Source organism: Phyllopteryx taeniolatus, chromosome 13 (assembly GCF_024500385.1).
Source record: "Phyllopteryx taeniolatus isolate TA_2022b chromosome 13, UOR_Ptae_1.2, whole genome shotgun sequence".
Classification (NCBI taxonomy): domain Eukaryota; kingdom Metazoa; phylum Chordata; class Actinopteri; order Syngnathiformes; family Syngnathidae; genus Phyllopteryx; species Phyllopteryx taeniolatus.
Genome location: NC_084514.1, coordinates 1,633,577 through 1,652,645, shown reverse-complemented (window position 1 = coordinate 1,652,645; position 19,069 = coordinate 1,633,577). Strand labels below are relative to the sequence as shown.

General features: G+C 40.2%; 2 protein-coding genes across 2 annotated transcripts in view; one reads left to right on the top strand and one right to left on the bottom strand.

Annotated features, from left to right (window-relative positions):
- Nucleotides 1-13,148, bottom strand: part of dlst (dihydrolipoamide S-succinyltransferase) — a 15,715-nt gene extending 2,567 nt beyond the window's left edge. The window contains exons 1-13 of the mRNA XM_061794614.1: nt 12,927-13,148; nt 11,534-11,567; nt 11,411-11,450; nt 10,681-10,742; nt 7,900-7,974; nt 7,729-7,784; nt 7,383-7,491; nt 6,466-6,645; nt 6,253-6,326; nt 6,053-6,150; nt 1,632-1,762; nt 1,278-1,351; nt 1,031-1,114 (exon numbers count right to left, since the gene is read on the bottom strand). Of these exons, the coding sequence (XP_061650598.1) occupies nt 1,031-1,114; nt 1,278-1,351; nt 1,632-1,762; nt 6,053-6,150; nt 6,253-6,326; nt 6,466-6,645; nt 7,383-7,491; nt 7,729-7,784; nt 7,900-7,974; nt 10,681-10,742; nt 11,411-11,450; nt 11,534-11,567; nt 12,927-12,989 (1,080 nt within the window). The 5' untranslated portion in view covers nt 12,990-13,148. The remainder of the gene's footprint in view (nt 1-1,030; nt 1,115-1,277; nt 1,352-1,631; nt 1,763-6,052; nt 6,151-6,252; nt 6,327-6,465; nt 6,646-7,382; nt 7,492-7,728; nt 7,785-7,899; nt 7,975-10,680; nt 10,743-11,410; nt 11,451-11,533; nt 11,568-12,926) is intronic.
- The window catches only part of prox2 (prospero homeobox 2), a 19,367-nt gene continuing 13,434 nt past the window's right edge, over nt 13,137-19,069 (top strand). The window contains exons 1-3 of the mRNA XM_061794615.1: nt 13,137-13,286; nt 16,026-16,208; nt 17,469-19,030. Of these exons, the coding sequence (XP_061650599.1) occupies nt 17,507-19,030 (1,524 nt within the window). The 5' untranslated portion in view covers nt 13,137-13,286; nt 16,026-16,208; nt 17,469-17,506. The remainder of the gene's footprint in view (nt 13,287-16,025; nt 16,209-17,468; nt 19,031-19,069) is intronic.

Below are 19,069 nucleotides of genomic sequence, written 5' to 3'. Positions count from 1 at the left end.
GGGGCTCCACGATATATATATAACCTGCGATATATATTGTGATCTGAAATAAAATAGGATCAGTGTTGGTTTCTACATGAAATAGTTCAAAGTTCAGTTCATAGTTCCAAATAAGAACTAGTTTACAGTTTATAGTTCATAATTCAAAATGTTGGACTAAGTTCACCAGTCCAAAAACGAACTAGTTCGTAGTTGATTTTTTTAATATGCTGCTGATGGGCTATTACCCTCAAAATACTGGCATTTAATTTCCCCATTGTTTCCACCCATTCAGTCCACACTAGTAGCCACCTGCAAGTTTCACCCTACAATCTCAAAAACATGAGGAAAAAATTCTTGCTTAGTGTTTTTATTTATTTTTTATTTTTTAAATGGGGAATTAAAAGAAAAACAGGACTTTTGTCCTTAATGTGGAAACCAAAACACGCAATGCAGTATGACAGGAATGATGATGAAAGGACATTAATAACTTTGCATTCCTCACAGCTCTGGCTGACTAAATCAACAAAATAATTTATCTCCTCTTATATTACAAATTTTTTTTATTCCATATCATCACAGTGTGATTGTACAGTGTTTTAATTAAAGCATTCGGATACAAATAATAATTTTCCTAGTAATCAATTTTTACAATTATGTACTGTATTACAAAAGAACACATTCCATCCCATTTTACGCAGTGTCCGTGAATGCACCTCGCACAGTCACGCAGCTGCCGTGTGCCTGCCTAGTGTCATTCTGAAGCCCAAATAGAAAATGTACCAGGCGTACATTCTTTCTACTAGCATGTCCAAACGGGTCCCATTGCTGGTCAATTTTAAAATTACAGTTGATTCAATGTATATTCCAAAACACCAAGATCGCAGTAGACCCAGCAATGTGACTATTGCGCACAAGTACATCGATGACAATGCTCAAACAAAGTATTGTGCAGCCCTAATTCAGACCCTGAACCTCAGACCCATGAGGAAGACTTGCTAACTACTATACTTATGCAAGAGATTTTTATTTATTTTTTTTAAATACAAACCTTTTCGCCCAACATATTGATGGTCTTCTCAATGTCAGCAAAATTCATCCCTTCAACATTCCTGATTACCGGAACAACCAGACCCTGAAGGAGAAGTCACATGAGGATTTTTGCCAAGCGTGCTGTTGAACACTTCCTATGAAGATTACTCACTCGCGCGCACACGCATACGCGCGTGCACACGCATACGCGCGCACACACGCACGCGCACACACACACACACACACACACACACCACAGGGCTTACCTTTGGCGTGGCCACAGCCACACTGATGTCTACGTAGTCCCTGTACACAATCTCTTTGGTTGTGTCATCAATGACTGGGAAAACAAAAGGTAGATCACACACATGAACAAATATGGTTTACATGTACGTATAAATGTGAAAACTGTCTTAGACTATCACGAAAAAAATAAATAAAAAACTTGCAGACCACCAATACTTCACTGTGGTCGCTTTAAGTGGGTCACCATTGTAAAAGTGCAGTAAATAAATTTGGTGGTTTTGAGGTTCGACACTGAAAGGCAACTTGACAGGATGCACTGAGTCAAATAAAACCATAGCGTGATGCCAGGCAGTCTTGTGTGGTGAAGTCTATACCAGCATTGACAGCAGGTTGGTCAGTCAGAGCGTAGGCGGACGCCTTCACGAACGCAGACATGAAGCCCAACTTGATGTTGTGCTTCTTCAGGAAGGCGTCTTTGTAGGTCTTCCTCATCTCAGAGATGTTGCTGCAGGGTGAATGCAAGGAAAAGTCACACATGAGCAAAGCCCATCCATCTTTAAACCCTACACAAGGTCACATTTAAAGCCCTCTGTAAGTACTTGATCCCCGTCCCCGCCTGTGTGGAGTTTGCATGTTCTCCCCGTGCCTGCGTGGGTTTTCTCCGGGCACTCCGGTTTCCTCCCACATCCCAAAAACATGCATTAATTGGAGACTCTAAATTGCCCGTAGGCATGACTGTGAGTGCGAATGGTTGTTTGTTTCTATGTGCCCTGCGATTGGCTGGCAACCAGTTGAGGGTGTACCCCGCCTCCTGCCCGATGACAGCTGGGATAGGCTCCAGCACGCCCGCGACCCACGTGAGGAGAAGCGGCTCAGATAATGGATGGATGGATGTAAGTACTTGCAAAACATGTTTTCAAGATTTTCAGGAACAGGACATATCTACAAGCTTGCAAACTCAAAGATTCACAACATACAGAATGTCATTTATTTATTTTTTTATAATTTGGATGATTACAGTTTACAGCCAAAAAAAACCTGAAATTCAGCATTTCAAGAAATTACATTATTTTTATAGACTGTTGAAATTGGTCTTGTGTTTGTTTAAATTTGACTTTTTAAACTGAACTACTGATATTAAAAAACAAAACATGTTACCAGTATATTCTAATTTATTGAGATGCACCTGCAAACATGCCGTTTCAAAATAAAGGGGAGTAGTAGTAGTGTTACCCATTTTGCTTCAAGCACAGAAGACTTAAGATTTTACAATTCTTGCAATTTCGAACGCAAAACGTAATTACTTTTAAAGCCTTGATAACAAAAGATTAAACTTCAAGCCTGGATGTATAGTTTTGGTCTTTTTTTGTAGGCTAAACAATTTTATAATGCACTTGACAGATTACACATCCCAGCAAAGTGGCACTGTAGTGGTGGGGAGCAGCAAACACCTAATCTTGAATTCTTCAGGAAATGCGTGCTAAGGATTGACTGTTTCTTGCCAGTATTTGCCAGTTAGAACGTGCAAAAATTTAAAAACTTTTAAGCTTTAGAACAAGATAATGGCCCTTTGTTAAGCTATTGCGATTGGCCTGCTAATCATTTTACCTTTAGTCATTTTTCACTTTTATCTTTCTTTTTAATTGTTTGTTTTCCTGTCTGTAAAGCTCTAGGGTTTCTCTGCTAACATAATTAGCCCCTCCCAAGACACTGACTATGTGAGAAAGAAGAGAAGAAGCGATAAAAATCTTCTCTTTCTAGAGCGTGTAAATCTTATTGGGCTGTCATAAAAGCCCATATCGGTGGAGGCTGGCCTTGCACTCAGGGTGCAGGTCTCTGCGGGCCCACGTAGATGCTGCTGCCTCGTGCTCTGACCGCCTCCTTCGGCTCCAGATGAGCCCGAGCCTGGGAAGTCTTTCTCCAGACCGTCAATATCAATCCGATTAGGATACATGGAAAAGCTTCAATAGCCGAAAGCTGACACCTCACATTTGCGGATGAAAGAAATCGTCAGTGTCCTCTTGAGCACCAGGGGCGAGGGCAGACAATAACATTTCCTTTTAAATGAATAAAGCCCATTTTCACATTTCTTATCTTTGTTTTAGATGTAATTCTGACCAAATATTTACATTCCGGTGTTTCAGATGGGGATCCGGTTTCAAAAAGCTATTTCTATTGGGCAGATTCCAATCTATGACCACTTGTGTTTGTATCATTTGCACTTACAGACAGTAAGTAGGGCACTAGCACCTAGAAATATGGTTGAAATACTTGCATATTTGCTAGTAGAAGAGCATATGAAAAATAAAGTAGGGGTGGGCTACTCTTGGGCTACATTTGATTATTTAAAAAACACCCAGATGGGGCGGGTTTTCATAGGCGGAAATTTTTATTTTTTTTTGTAAATAAAGTAAAATTGAGAAAAGGTTTTATTATAGTCAATAGAAAATCTGTTTAAAAAAAACAACAACAACAACAACAACAACAACAACAAAAAAGGCTTCAAATTAGAGCAAAACATCCATTCATCCATTTTCCACACCGCTGATCCTCACTCGGGTCACGGGTATGATGGAGCCTATCCCAGGTGACTCTGGGCGAGAGGCTGGGTACACCCTGAACTGGCTGCCAGCCAATCGCAGATAGCGCAAAACAGCAAAACTTAATTATTTGTGTGTACGGAGCTTACATGAAGAATAAATTGCCCACAGGTGTGAATGCGAGTGCGAATGGTTGTTTGTTTATATGTACCGTATTTTCACGATCATAAGACGCAGTCCAAAATGGACGCCCGGGGCGCCTTATAATGTGGCGCGCCTTATGTGTGCACCGAGTTCCAAAATCTATAAAAGATGTGATGAGCGCACTGCTTGACTTTTTTTTTTTTTAGCATTTCCTGCCGACACGCTGCTTACACAGAGGAAAAGCGGACGTGGTTGAGGGAAGGGGAAGGGTGCGTGAAGTAGGATGCTAAAGCCACGCCCCCAGTAAGTATATAGCGCTGGGGTGTTTTTTTTGTTTTTTTTTAACCGCTTGACTGACCGGGAGCATTTCCGGGGTGTGCATTGTGCAAAACAACATCGGTTTGGCTAAGGACCCCCAAAAATGTCACCAACAAAGACACACGCTAACGAAGCACAGTTTAAACTGCAAGCTATCAGTTACGTGGAGGAACATGGGAATCGAAGAGCCGTGAGAGAATTCAAGATCAACGAATCCATGGTTCGCAAGTGGAGGAAGCAGGAAAACGAGCTTCGCCAAGTCAAGAAGACGAAGCTGAGTTTCCGCGGAAAAAACAAAAGCAAAACACGGAAACAAGGCAAGGTGCCCCGAGTTGGAAGACCAACTCGGGCAATGGATTAATGAGCAAAGAACAGCCAGGAGAAGCGTCTCTACAGTCACCATTTGACTGAGTGCAATAACTCGGGGCTTGCCATCATTGCGGGAGGCTTGACGAACCGCTGGACATCCGTGTAAACAGGGCGTTCAAAGTGAAGTGAGCGGCGTGGAAGCGATGGATGACAGATGGCGAACACAGCTTTACTAAGATTAGGAGGCAGCGCCGGGCGAGTTACGCCACAATTTGTGAATGGATGGTGGATGCTGGGGCTAACGTGTCTGCTTGCACTGTTGTTCGAGCTTTCGCACGGCAACGAGACTGACTCGAACCTGGCGTGTTTGATTGAGAACTTGCCCAGCTGTTCATTTCGGATACAGAAGATGAGGACTTTGATGGATTTGTGGATGAGGATTGATAAAAAAAACAACATGAGTACATTGTTAAATACTTCAATAAAGTACAACCGAACTCAGTTTTGCTCCCAATGCCTTTTTAAAAACATTGTTTTAGCGTGCATGGAAGCTACTGTATGTTTTAAGATAGCGTATGTTTTACCATACCTGCGCCCAATAATACGGTGCGCTTTATGTATGTGTTAAATAGACAGAAATAGACCCTGTAACTGAGACTGCGCCTTTTAATACGGTGCACCCTATGGTCGTGAAAATACGGTACATTTTTTGGGAAGGATGGCAACCTTTTAATTGCATGTATTATTCTCTTCATTATGAACCTCTTTCATTCCATTAGGTAATTATATCTGACTAACAGAACAGTCTTGGCTTTTGTTTAATGGTGTTCTCTTATGAACTGTATGAGTTACAAGGCTGTCACCACTAAGTACACAGCATAGTTTGATTAGAAATAAAGTTGAGTTAAATTGAGGTTAGAATACAACTTTAAAACAATTCAGTGCAATAAATTAAAATCAATCATAATCTCAGTTGTTGTTCATTTAACTTTTATAAAGGTGTGAATACTTTTTTTTAGTGTTATGACGTATGGGGGGAGGTGAAAATACATTTTATTTCCACTCCAACATATGTTGCGACTGGAGCAAGACTGTATGACTTGCTACTTGCGTGAAACCAAGTAATAACTAGACTTGACTTGCTTGAAATTTAGTGGCGACCCGACTTGCTTGATTCCCCCCCCCCCCCCCGACTTGGACATGTGTGACTTACTCCCAACTCTGCAATTTACCCTTTCATTTATTTGGAATAAATAATCATTAATCAACCAGCTGCTAAATGAAATACATTAATTAAAAAAATGAATAAATAGATCTTTGTCAAAAAAATTTCAGAAACAACTGTTAAATCATCACAACAAATATTACAAGACTCCTAATAATTGAACTGCTTGCTAGGCAGATTTAAGAACGAAGCGAACCATCTGGCACCCATGCCATAGTTTACCCACCCATGATGTCAAAGAATGATGGATATAGCTTACCTCATGTCAATTTCATTAAAGGTAGTCAACATTGCGCAAGTGTTTTGGGCTTCCTTCAGCCTTTGGGCAATTCTCAGTCTCATGCGGTTCATCTTTACCTAATTTAGAGACAGAATTATAAGCCTTAGCAAACAATTCTCACTCTGCCTTACTCAATTATTAGCCATCAAAATTAGCTCCCAATATGTTTAGTTGTTTACCCTGCTCTCTGTGCGGGCTACTTTCGCTCCTCCATCCACAGGAGCTGCCGGTGTGGTAGGCTTGATGGCTGACACTGTGAAAAAGACACAAAGAGACAGTGAGCATCACAGAAGTATATGGAGCCGTTGGCGACATAGCCAAAGAATTATTAATCATGTATTCTAGAGGGTCAGGAATTGTGAGGCAGTCCTCACATAACACGAGCCCCGAACCTGGTTTGGCGTCCATAGCATGTGATGGCACAGGTGGCACAGGGGGCATCGTGGTGGGAATGGGGCCAACAGCTGAGGGTGGGGGAGGTGGAGGTGAAGGTGGGGGAGCAGAAGGTGGTGAAGGTACTGCTGCGGTCGGGGCCTCAGCTTTCGGGGCTTCTGCAGCTTGAGGAGCGGCAGCTAAAAGGTAAAAGAGAAACTGACACTTGAATAACACTTCAGTAGTACAATTGGTTCCAACTACTTATTACGTTTAAAATAGTCACGACCAATAGTTCCATGATTAAAACTGTGTGTTTTTCAATTACATCACAAACAAATCAATTCACATATCTTGCATCAATAACAAAGCAAATGTGCATTGCACCGCATATACAGAGCAAACTTGAGATGTCATATTTTCAAGTTCAGCTGGTTTCGGGTTTGTATCACATGATGCATTTGACGGACTGAAACGTATTCATTCTGCTAGCGAGAGGAGCCAAGAGGAGAAGCTGAGAAACGAGTGAGTGATTTGCACGAGCGGTCTCAATCATACTTGTCTTTATCCACCCAAGTTCAATGTAAGTGAGACGTAATCACTCAGATGGCTTTTTTGGGTTTTTTTTTTATAAATCAAGGTTGCCATACATATGCACTTTATAAAACAATATATCACATTATTAAACATTCAAAAATTATTTTGCAAACCCAACAGGGACTTTTAAGTCGCTCCCTTTCGGTTCAAATTACCAAATCATCTGAAGCAGAGACTCGTATAACGACATATTCCGCCAGAACTACATTATTTAATAAAAGATTATTGAAATGTAATATCAATTTAAAATCATTTACAATGAATAATTGATTATTCCTCCCACCACAACACTGCACTGTATATTTGTGACAACGAAGCTATTCTATTAAGAACTACCCACGGCCTTTTCGAAGTGTGAAGAGAGGCGTTCCTCCCTCGACTTTCCCTCCATCAGGAACCAAAAACTCCACGATCACTCCAGAAGAGGGAGACGGAACTTGCACGGATGTCTAGTGGAGAAAAAAAAAAAAAGATAATAATGATGTTTTAAGGTACTGTCAAACCTTTATTTGGAAAAAATGCAACTATTCCCATACTACTAGGGCATCAACACAATTTTAAGCAAGTATATGTTTATATGATAAAGATGCTGTATGAAGCTTTGATTAAACTGTCACAACGATACTAAATGCTGTTGATTGGTGGGCTTTTACTTGCTACCAGTGGTCTTTATGACATGTACATACCTTATCAGTCTCAATTTCACACACCACCTCATCCTCTGAAACAGTGTCCCCCACAGCTGTAAAAAAAAAAAAAAAAAAAAAAAAGTTTGTTTCAAGATCAAAATGGTAACTCCACATGGCCCACATCAAAAGCAAGTACTGACCTAAGGATTTTTTTTTTTTTTTTTTTACCTTTTTCCCACCTCACGTCCCCCTCTGTAACAGACTCCGCAAAGGCAGGAGTCTTAATGGTAAGGACTTCATCTCCTTCGTCACAAAGAGAAGATTAGAAATGCAGTTCTAAATCCAGTTCAGGTTGTACATTGTGCAAGAATGCAATTGCATGTGTATGTACAGTAGGTGTGTCTATGTATTATACAGGTGCATCTCATAAATATTGTAGAAAAGTAGATTGACATCAGTAATCCAATTCAAAACGGGAAACTCAGATTCAACAAATCCATTTTAGAAGGAAAATTTCCATTTTGATTGTTTATCTACCGGTAAAATTCTAATTCCTTGAAATGCTGAATTTGGGGTTTTCATTTGCTTGTAAGTTACTCATCCATCCATTTTCTATAGTGCTTCTCCTCATTAGTGTTGTGGGTAAGCTGGAGCCTATCCCAGCTAACTTCAGGGAAGAGGTGGGGTACAGCCTGCAATGTGCGCCAGCCAATCGCAGGGCACATATAGATAGATAAACAACCACTCACACCAAAGGAAAGTTTAGAGTCGTCAATTAACGAAGCAGGCATTTTTGGAATGTGGGAGGAAGCCACAGTAATAGGAGAAAACCCACACAAGCGCAGGGAGAACATGTAAACACTACACAGGAAGGCTGAAGTCCGGACTTGAACCCCGACCTCAGAACTGTGAGGCAGATGTACTAACCACTCGTCTATCATTAAGCTATAATCATCAAAATTACATAAAATATAAAATATTTCACTGATTGCAGTGAATCTGTACTTGCACTTTTTTAATTGAACTACAGAAAATTTTCCCACAATGTTGTAATTAAGAGATGCATATTCACATCCAGTACAGGTACAACTAAAACAATTTGAATATTGTGAAAAAGTTCAATATTTTTTTGTCAGTCATTTCCAAAAGTGAGTAGAATCATTACATATAGACTGAAAATTTAAAGAAAAAAAAAATCTTGAAATATTTCACTCTACACATGCAGATAAAATTATTACTACCCCATTGTAAATGGAAGAAAAACGCACAGTGGTCAGAGAAATAACTTGAATCTGACAAAAGTAATACATAAAACATTTAATGAAATTTATTATTATTATTATTTTTTAAAAAGACTTATTTTTAATTGTGGTTCAACAGAATTCTTTTAAATAAACTCATGAAACCGGCCTGGACAAAAATGATGGTACCTTTAACTTAATATTTTGTTGCACAACTGCAGTTAAACGATTTTTGTAACATTCAATGAGACTTCTGCACCTCTCAGCAGCTATTTTGGCCAACTCCTCATGAGCACACTGCTCCAGTTGTCCCAGGCTTGAAAGGTGCTTTCTCCAGACACTATGTTGCAGCTCCTTCCACAGACGTTTAATAGATTTAGACCAGGGCTCATAGAAGACCACTTCAGAATTGTCCAATGTTTTGCTCTTAGCCGTTCTTGGGTGTTTTTGTGTGTGTGTTTTGGGTTATTATCCTTTTGCAAGACCCACGACCTGTGACTGAGACCAATCTTTCTGACACTGGACAGCATACAGTATTTCTCTCTAGAATACCTTGATAGTCTTGAGATTTCATTGCACCCTGCACAGATTCAGGACACCCAGTGCCAGATGCAGCAAAGCCCTAGAACATAACAGAGCTCCATGTTTCACAGTAGGGACAGTGTTCTTTTCTTAGTATGCTTAATTTTTGCATCTGTGTACATCGAGCTGATGTGCCTTGCCAAAAAGTTCCAGTTTTGTCTCGTCTGTCCATAGGACATTCTCCCTGAAGCTTCTTGGCTTATCAACATGCAGTTTGTCAAATTCCAGTCTCGCTTTTTCATGATGTATTTTCAACAGTGGTGTCCTCCTTGGTCATCTCCCATCCACTTTTGCTCAAACAACAACAGATGGTGTGATCTGACAGTGATGTACCTTGACCTTGGAGTTCACCTTTAATTTCTTTGGAGATTGTTCTGGGCTCTTTTGTTACTATTCGTATTATCCGTCTCTTCAATTTGTCATCAATTTTCTTCCTGTGGTCATGTCCATGGAGGTTGGCTACAGTCCTGTGGATCTTAAATTTCTGTATAATATGAGCAACTCTGGTCAAAGAAACATCAAGCTGCTTGGAGATGGTCTTATAGCCTTCACCTTTAACAAGCTTGTCTTTAATGTTCTTTCTAATTTCCTTAGACAACTCTCACATTTGCTTCCTCCGGTCCATATTGAGTGTGGTACACACAATATCACCAAACAGCACAAGGATTACTTGTCACCCTTTAAATAGGCCGACTGACTGATTACAAGTTTGAAGACACCTGTGATGCTAATTAGAGAACACCTTGTTTGAACAGGTCCTTATGGTCAAATAATTTTGTATCTTTTCTCAGGGTACCATCATTTTTGTCCAGGCCTGTTTCGTGAGTGTTTTTAAAAATAAAAATGCAAAAAATCTGTTGAACCATAATTCAAAACCAGTGTCTGATTCTCATTGGTTAAGTTTCCTTTTCAATTTCAATTTAACAAAATTTTGTTTTATTTATTACTTTTGTCAGATTCAAATTATTTCTGTGACCACTGTGGGCTTTTTTTTGCCATTAACAGAGGGGCATCAACAATTCTGTCCATGTGTGCATGTGTAATGCAGCAATATAAAATAAGTTTTAATTCTGAAATGGCTGACAAAAAATATTGAACTTTTTTCACAATATTCTCTCTTTTTTTTTAGTTGTACCTGTATATGAATACATTTATATACATACATAATATATAACATAAGACATACTGTAGGCAAAAGAGGTCCTGAAGTATTGGATTTGGAAGACACTGGAGCGTGGATCAGATTTTCTTTAGGAGAGAAAATAATATTACACTGTGTATTAAATATAAGTTCAACTGTTACTCATGCATAAAATTATACACTGTCACTACAATTCTAAGTATCCATCCATCCATCCATCCATTTTCTGAGCCGCTTCTCCTCACTAGGGTCGCGGGCGTGCTGGAGCCTATCCCAGCTATCATCGGGTAGGAGCCGGGTACACCCTGAACTGGTTGCCAGCCAATCGCAGGGCACATACAAACAACCATTCGCACACACATTCACACCTACGGGCAATTTAGTGTGTTCAATTAACGTGCATGATTTTGGGATGTGGGAGGAAACCGGAGTGCCCGGAGAAAACCCACGCAGGCACGGGGAGAACATGCAAACTCCACACAGGCGGGGCCGGGGATTGAACCCCGCTTAGAACTGTGAGGCTGACGCTCTAACCAGTCGGCCACTGTTCCGCCCAATTCTAAGTAATTTCAATCAATAGGTATGTGAAGTTTGTTTGAGAATTTATATTTGTAATGGGATTGTAGTCCCCATAGGGGAAGCGCTTCTGAAAACAGTAAAAGCACTATACAACAATTGTATACTAGTAGATGCAATTATTTACTCAAATGCTGTAGGGGCAATGCTTTTTGCTTTTCCAAACAGTTTGGTTTTCAAAGTCAGTGTGTGCTCTTACACAGTGTTTCTGAGAGTGAAAGGGTAGCTACTTGATATAGCTGCAGAGAAAAGGACAAAGAGACATCAATAACTTGACAGCAGCAACACCACCTTGAAGCACAGATATGGACTTCACGCATACCTGCTGCGCCGATGCGAGTCAACACATTATTTCCCTACAAAAAAAACATGACATGGTAAAACAACAGTGTACAGTGAAGACTCTCCCATTTGCGAGTAGGTGAATATATTTGTGCAAATGTTTCCATTAAACATAACTAACGACTATTCACTGAAAAACAACTATTCACACCTATCCGCATAGTTTTGTGCTCTTTCTGGGACGCCCTAATTCCATAAATTGACGCAAACGTCCGTCTAATAGGAACATAGAAATTGGTGTCAAGGAGGTATGTTCAAGTAATACAGGTCAACTGTGTCAAGATATTTGCATGTCCAGGAGTAGCTAAATTTAGTCTGACATTTTATCCGTAGTTAGAGAGAGACTTCCCTGAATGTGTGTTTTTGCTCTGCTGAGTGGCTATTAAAAAGCTCAAGTTAACAAACTGCGGTGGTCTCGTCATAGCTTTACAACTGGTATTTTGCATTGGTAATTTTTTTCCAAAATCAAATCTCTTTACCATTAAGTCAAGTAATGTTGTAAGATGAGCATGAACGGAAAATGTTTTTGGATAGTAGTTTGCAGTACATTTACAGTTGTTTTAAAAACTTTTAAAATAAGATAATTAAAAGTGATACCATTTGTAATGGGAGAATCGTTCTTGGTCCCTAACTTCACTGTACAAAGACAGACAAAATTTAATATTGTAAGTGCATGTGAAAGTAACAAGTTCCAGCATTGATTAGATTTGACAGTTGGGAGTCAACCTACAAAGCAATGAGAGTCAACGGCAGGAATGGCACCCTGGGTCAACAGTAAGGCGTGAGACGATGGTCCTGCTGACATAATCCGTCTCGCAGGCAAACGCATACATGTACTGTATGGTTTACCCTTGTGAGACCACCAAACGTTTGTCCAAAGAAATAAGCGGCTAACATACTCAAGTTCATTAAAACCTAATCAATTCTATTCTATTCTACCGGGCTTTCTACTTATACTTTCGAAACATCGAAATTCATAATGAAAAACTATATTGGACGCATCTCCAGGTACGTTTGTTAAGTTAAGCTAGTGCAACCTACAGTCACTAATAACATCTAAGTTAGCATGTCACTGCTAGCTAGCGATACAAAGTTTAACTCCAACGCTACAGTTACCTTTTAAGGATGAAAACCATTTAGGGCGATACAGACAACATACGTGTATAACACTGTTTTGACGCGCACCAGAGAGGACCCGGAATACTTAAAACGCAAAGTGTCATACTGTCCTTGGCTCACAATGTTACGGCCTGTTCCGTGGCCTACAGTGGTGAGGCTAATGCTAGCGATGACAGAGGCTAAACCAGCGCACGCCGAAAGTGTTTCAAACCGACAGTGTCCTCCTCCTGTCGCATTTGTGCCTTTTGGCCTACCTGGCGGATCGCAGACAGGGAGCGACCAAAATTCCTGGAGAGACACCGGGAACGGGACAACATGTTGGCTGTGTGACAGCTGCCTGTCAACCGAGGGGAAGCGGGTCAAACAGACAAGGCTGCAAATGGAGGAAGCCCGGTGGGACAAACCAAGTGCACTGAATCTACGGGGAGGGGGGGTCGCAGCCCAGCAGAATGGACTCTTCTGAAACGGACAACTCAACTCCTGCAATCCAGGGAAAAGAATATACATCCAGCCATTGTCGATAGCGTTTATTCTGGTCAGGGTCGCGGGGAGTTTGGAGTCACGGAACGCGTGCACTACTACACGGAAGTCAGTCTCATGTACCATTACCAGGGGTGAGAAAGTTTTTGTGCTTCAGGACCATATTTGAATTTTAAAATAGATTATCTTTGTTTAATGAGGTATTTACACTGTAATTGATTTAATTAATCAACCACCAATTATTTAATAAACAAAAAATACATGTACACACAATTGTTTATTTTAGGTTTTATTTGATTATTTACAATAAATCAACTAACCAATTATTTCATGAAATAATTTCACTTTAAAAAAAAAACATTTTAAATAACACAGAGAAGAAAATGGCTGAATTAAAGTAACAAATATTGCAGGACTCTTGATAAAGTAACTACTCAGTGAGCTGAATTAAAGAAGAGCATGGCGGTCCACACTTTACATATACGAACCCCTGCCCTACACAATCAGCGACGAGTAAAAATAAATGTCGAGCTCTGACAATGACAATCAAAGCTGTTATTATTTATTGTACTGGATTCAAGTATCCCTAATGAACTGCCAGAATGAGAAAATGTTTATTTCATCTGCTTTTTATGATTCCTGGGTGGGGCAAAGTATGGCCCACTGGCCACATAGGCCTGCTACGTTCTTTATTCTGGCCAACTAACAGTGTTTAATACAAATAAATTGTTTGGTAATTGATTTATTTGAATAAGAAACACAAACATTTTGGTAAAATAACATTGTTTATTTTATTAAGTAATTGTTCAATTAATTAAAGGCCTCATTTCAGTCGCCGCCCCTGTCCCTGTCTCTGCTGCCTTGCGTCACTGCCCAAAGAAACACCCTCAGCTCACTAAACTTGGACATCAAAATAGAACTGAAGAGACCAGTTCGTTGTGCTCACCTGGCTGCCTCAGAGTTTGCCTCGGGGTGGACCACGGGCGCGCAACATTCCACGAAATCTTACCAGTTTGATGTCGTATCTTTTGGAATGTAAAATCAATTAAAAAAATATAAGGGAGATTGTCAACTTACCTGACGAATCTGTGAGAACAGTGACATGACATACGCAGTGGTTTTCTAAGCTCAGCCATGCAGCCGTCTGCATATAGGACATACGCCACTGTTATATACAGTTATCTTTACCTTGATGTGAAGTTGAGAAACAATTCCTTTTTAAAAACTTTTGCTCCTAACCGGAGTTAAATAATCCAACCAAGAAACTATAATAGTCTCCATTTGCGAGAGGCTGCGTGTGTCCCTGTGTGCAAATGATTGACAGACTATTCGATCACCCATCCTGTCACTACACTTTCTGATTGACTATTCTTGTCCCTCAGTGTCACGTTTTAAAAGCCACCCATCCATCCATCCATTTTCTTTACAGCTTATCCTGACTAGGGTCACGGGCTGCTGGAGCCTATCCCAGCTATCTTCGGGCAGGAGGCGGGATACACCCTGAACCGGTCGCCAGCCAATCGCAGGGCGCATAGAGACAAACAACCATTCGCACTCACGTTCACACCTACGGGCAATTTAGAGTCTTCAATCAACCTACCACGTGTGTTTTTGGGATGTGGGAGGAAACCGGAGTGCCCGGAGAAAACACACCCAGGCATGGAGAGAACATGAAAACTCCACACAGGCGGATTTGAACCCCGGTCCCCAGAACTGTGAGGCCGATGTGCAAACCAGTTGTCCACCGTGCCGGCAAGTTTCAAAATAATCATTAAAATTAAATTAGAGGCATTAGATGGGGCCAGAGAGGGATGATTTTTCAAAAGATCATTTTAATAATATTCTACTGTCAGGTCAAGAAGGTATGACAAAAAGTATTTTTATTTTTTTAAAACTGCAAATTGTACCTTTAATTGAATAATATAATTTCAATATTGAATGAGCATTATTATTATTAAATGAAAATGTTTAACATAAAATACAAAACATTAGTAAAATATATTTTTGCATTTAATTGGTTACTTCAGTATAAATAACTATAAGTAATACAATCACGATGGCCAAGTAGTTTGCGGTCCATCTGCCTCAGAGTTCTGTGGTTGGGGGTTCGAATCTCGGCTCTGGCCTTCCTGTGTGTAGTTTGTATGTGCTGTTGGTGCTCTTTTCTTTTGGGTATACTCCGCTTTACACCGACATTCCAAAAACATGCATGTTCACCTGAAGTCAGCTGGGATAGGGCCCAGCACACCCGCGACCAATGGGGAGAAGTGGTGAAGAAGATGGATTGATGGAGGGATTATACAATCAAGAATAAAGAATGTTTTTTTCCTCAATTTATTATTTAAATCAACTATTTCACATGAAATGTACAAATATTAGTGAAATAAACACGTGTATTTTGGTATTTTTATTAGATTTTTTTGTATATATTTTATTACATTTTAAATAATACAATTAAAAACAGTGCAGACATTATTATTAATTATATTATTATTATTATTATTATTATTATTATTATTATTATTAAGATAAACTGTTTTACACAAAATACAAAACTAACAGTAAATAAATTATAATTTGACTTTTTTTAAATTAAATGTTTGGGTAATAAATTTTTTATTACAATATAATACCATACGAAAAACGGCATGAATTACCATTCACTCTTAAAAATTTTTACATATTTTAGATTGACATTTTAACTTTTTTTTTTTTTTTTTTTTTTTTTTTTCTTCTAACCCCATCTTCGAATGATCTGGTCCAACATGTCCGTTTTAAAAATCTAATGTGGCTCTTAATAATCACAGCTGTTTGACCGCTCCTGGGCTACACTCTTGTTATGTTACTTGTCCTACTTGTAAATAACCTTACAGAATTGAACATATGGATATGCACACACAAAGAGCAAGTCCGAAGAGCCGAGCACGGGCACGAGCTGTCAGTCAACTTTCCTCGCGAGTGATGCGTTCATGGTCACGCCTCTTGGAGCACTTCAGTGCATCTGCTGCCGCACTCCTCACATCACAGTGAGCGTGAGGCCACCATCCCGGCAACAGGTAAGGGGGATCCCTGTCACTTTACTTCCTCTTTTTGTTCTTTAACAGCCAAGTGGTGTCTAAAGTGTTCATTCCACTGTTTTGTTGTTTTCTTTTAGAAGCTTTGATCACGTGATAGTTGAGTTTTTAAGTTTCAACACGTTTCCGCTTTTTAAAAACACGTTTACATAGTTTGTTTGGTTTTTCAAGAAAATATTTCTTAAAATGTAAGTGAAGGTTTACGACACTCGTTTCAGAGGTTGATATCTTTAAAATTTTAAATATGTTTATGTAAACTGCTTATTCCATTCATTCAGTCACTGTTTTGAGAATTAAGTAAAACAAATCTTATTAGTCATTTTAATGTAAACTTTTACATTGTAGAAACTACATTGTAAAGGAATTAATCACTTTTGGTTTCTACAAAATGCGCATCATTGTACCTTTTTTAAATAATTTAGGGAAAAGACCATTTCAGTGTTTAATGGCTTTAATTTTGTCTACACTTACAAATTTTGTATTGAAGAAGAAAAAAAGCACACATCAAGTTACAAATTTTACTGAAACACTGTAAAGTGTAATGTAGATTAACAAATCGAAACTGCCGTTTTCAAATCCCATCAATTCTGGTTCCATCTTTTTTTTAAGAATGCACTTATGGTCCATGATTAATTTTGTGACATCCAATGTGCAACTGAAATGAAATGAAAGCCAGCAAGAGGACACTATGAAAATGAAAAAGAGAGCGTGAATGGATGTTTGCTTGTTGATGATACAAAAACAGAGGATTCAAGACAATTGCTCTTATAAATAATTTACACACAGTTTTGAATCATGTTTCTTTTATCCTTTACGTTATTATCACATGATCAAAAGGGAGAAACTCTTATTGCTCCAAATCAAGGTTTTGCTTCCTTACCATCTTGCAAATACTGCAGCATTGGCTGATTTTTGCTGTGTGCAACAATCATTTTGCGTGTTCCAGCAGTATTCAAACTCTCAATTGTAACTACATGTTAGTGTATAAAAACATCAGGTTAAGGGTGATGAAAGCTATAAATGTTTGGTCAAGATTCTTTTGATAGTATATAAACTACAGGCTATATAATATATATATATTTAGAAACAATGTCCTTCAGAGCTTTTTTTCTTTTCTGTTCACATAAAAATGTAAAGCTATTGAGACATTTTTGAATGTGTAAGGATTGTTTTACTTTTTGAAAACTGTGATTCCTTCATTATTATGTACTTAATTGTGTTCATTGTACCCCATCTTTTCAGATTCTGATTTGGCAAAGAGTGTGTAGAGCTTAGCGAAAATGAACCTCAGCCCTTCAGACCAGAGTGTGCACAACTCCAATGAAGGCTGCCTGGAGGATGACAAACACAGCGTCATGCTGCCTTGCTTACGCAGAAACATCTACGATGAGCCACTTTCCTCATACTCCAATGGCTCAATCATATCTCAGCTTCTCCGGAAGACCATGCACAGCAAAAGGGCACTAGATGAAAGCCATTTCTACCTTTCCAACTCTACTACCACTGACTCTGGACAGGAGGACCGCAGCAGTGTGTCGTCAAAGGACAGTACAACGGAAGCCTCCTCACCTAATTGCCACCTTTCTACAAGGTGCAGCTCAGAGGGAGAACCACCCATGACAGACCACCTTCAAGCGAAGCGAGCCCGAGTGGAGAACATCATCAGAGTGATGTCAGGTTCTCCCAACAACAGGCCACACGAGGACAATGAGCGGCCTGACGTTGATTCCCGAGACACCAGAGAGTCTCGAGAGGCATACCGGGAGAATAAGCGCAAACAACGGCTACCTCAACATCAGGAGCACAGCATTGGAGGGCCGGCAAGTCAAAAACCTGGAAGAGATCACGATGATACTAACACCAAGGATGAGGAGTGCCACAAACTAAAAGAGCAGCTCCACAGCATGCAAAAGCTTCTATGTCAGCTCCAGGAAAAATTCCTTCAAGTTTATAAGCAGGAAGATGCAGCTCACAACGACAAGGAAGCTGTAGCCACTGATTGTCACACCCCAGTGGGAAGCAACTACACGGGCGCCGAAGATGGTTGCGAGAGGAAGAGCAGGCTGATTTTAGAGTGTGAGGACAGAATGAAAGTTGGTCAACCGACTCTTCAAAGAGAGAGTCAGAACCTTCGGGAAATCTTGAAGCAGGAGCTCTCCAGTGCTATGAATGACTGTGTGGACCGAGTGTTGACCAAGGTGTCCTCATCAGGGCTCGATCTATCCTCTCAACAGCGAATGTGCCCATCTCCAGAGATGCAGATCAGTTTGAGTGCAGGCCAAAAGAACCACCAAGATGGTTCAATACAGGAGCACCTGCAGGCTGAAGAGAGCCCCACCAAGCCCCGCTCTTTGGAGTGTTATGATAACTCAGAGGTGCATCAGGACCAGACAGAAGCACTCTCACTGGTGGTTCGCAAACCAGTGACAACACCTCTGAGCTCAGTCACCTCCACAGTGAAGAGGCCCTATCCTGTTCACCAGACGCCATTCCAGTTCAACTACAGTGCCCCTCTGCATGAAAGCCAGATCCTGGAACACCTTCTCAAGTACGGGCCACACACTAACTTTGGGGGTCTCCACTGCATGCCCCATTCAATGGACAGGACCTCTCCAGACCCAGTAGACCTACCTTGGGACACCATTGCATTGCGATCCAAAGTGACACCCAGTCACATCAGCCACCACTCTCGCCCCTCTGCACTGGGGCCTGTGACGGTCGAGACTCTGTGCCTCCCTCATGTCAAACTAGAGTGTGGTGAGCTGCAAAGTATGGCCGAACGAAACCCCTACATGTCTCTCAACATATCCTTTCACCAAAGTAGCCTTTGAGGGAGACAATGT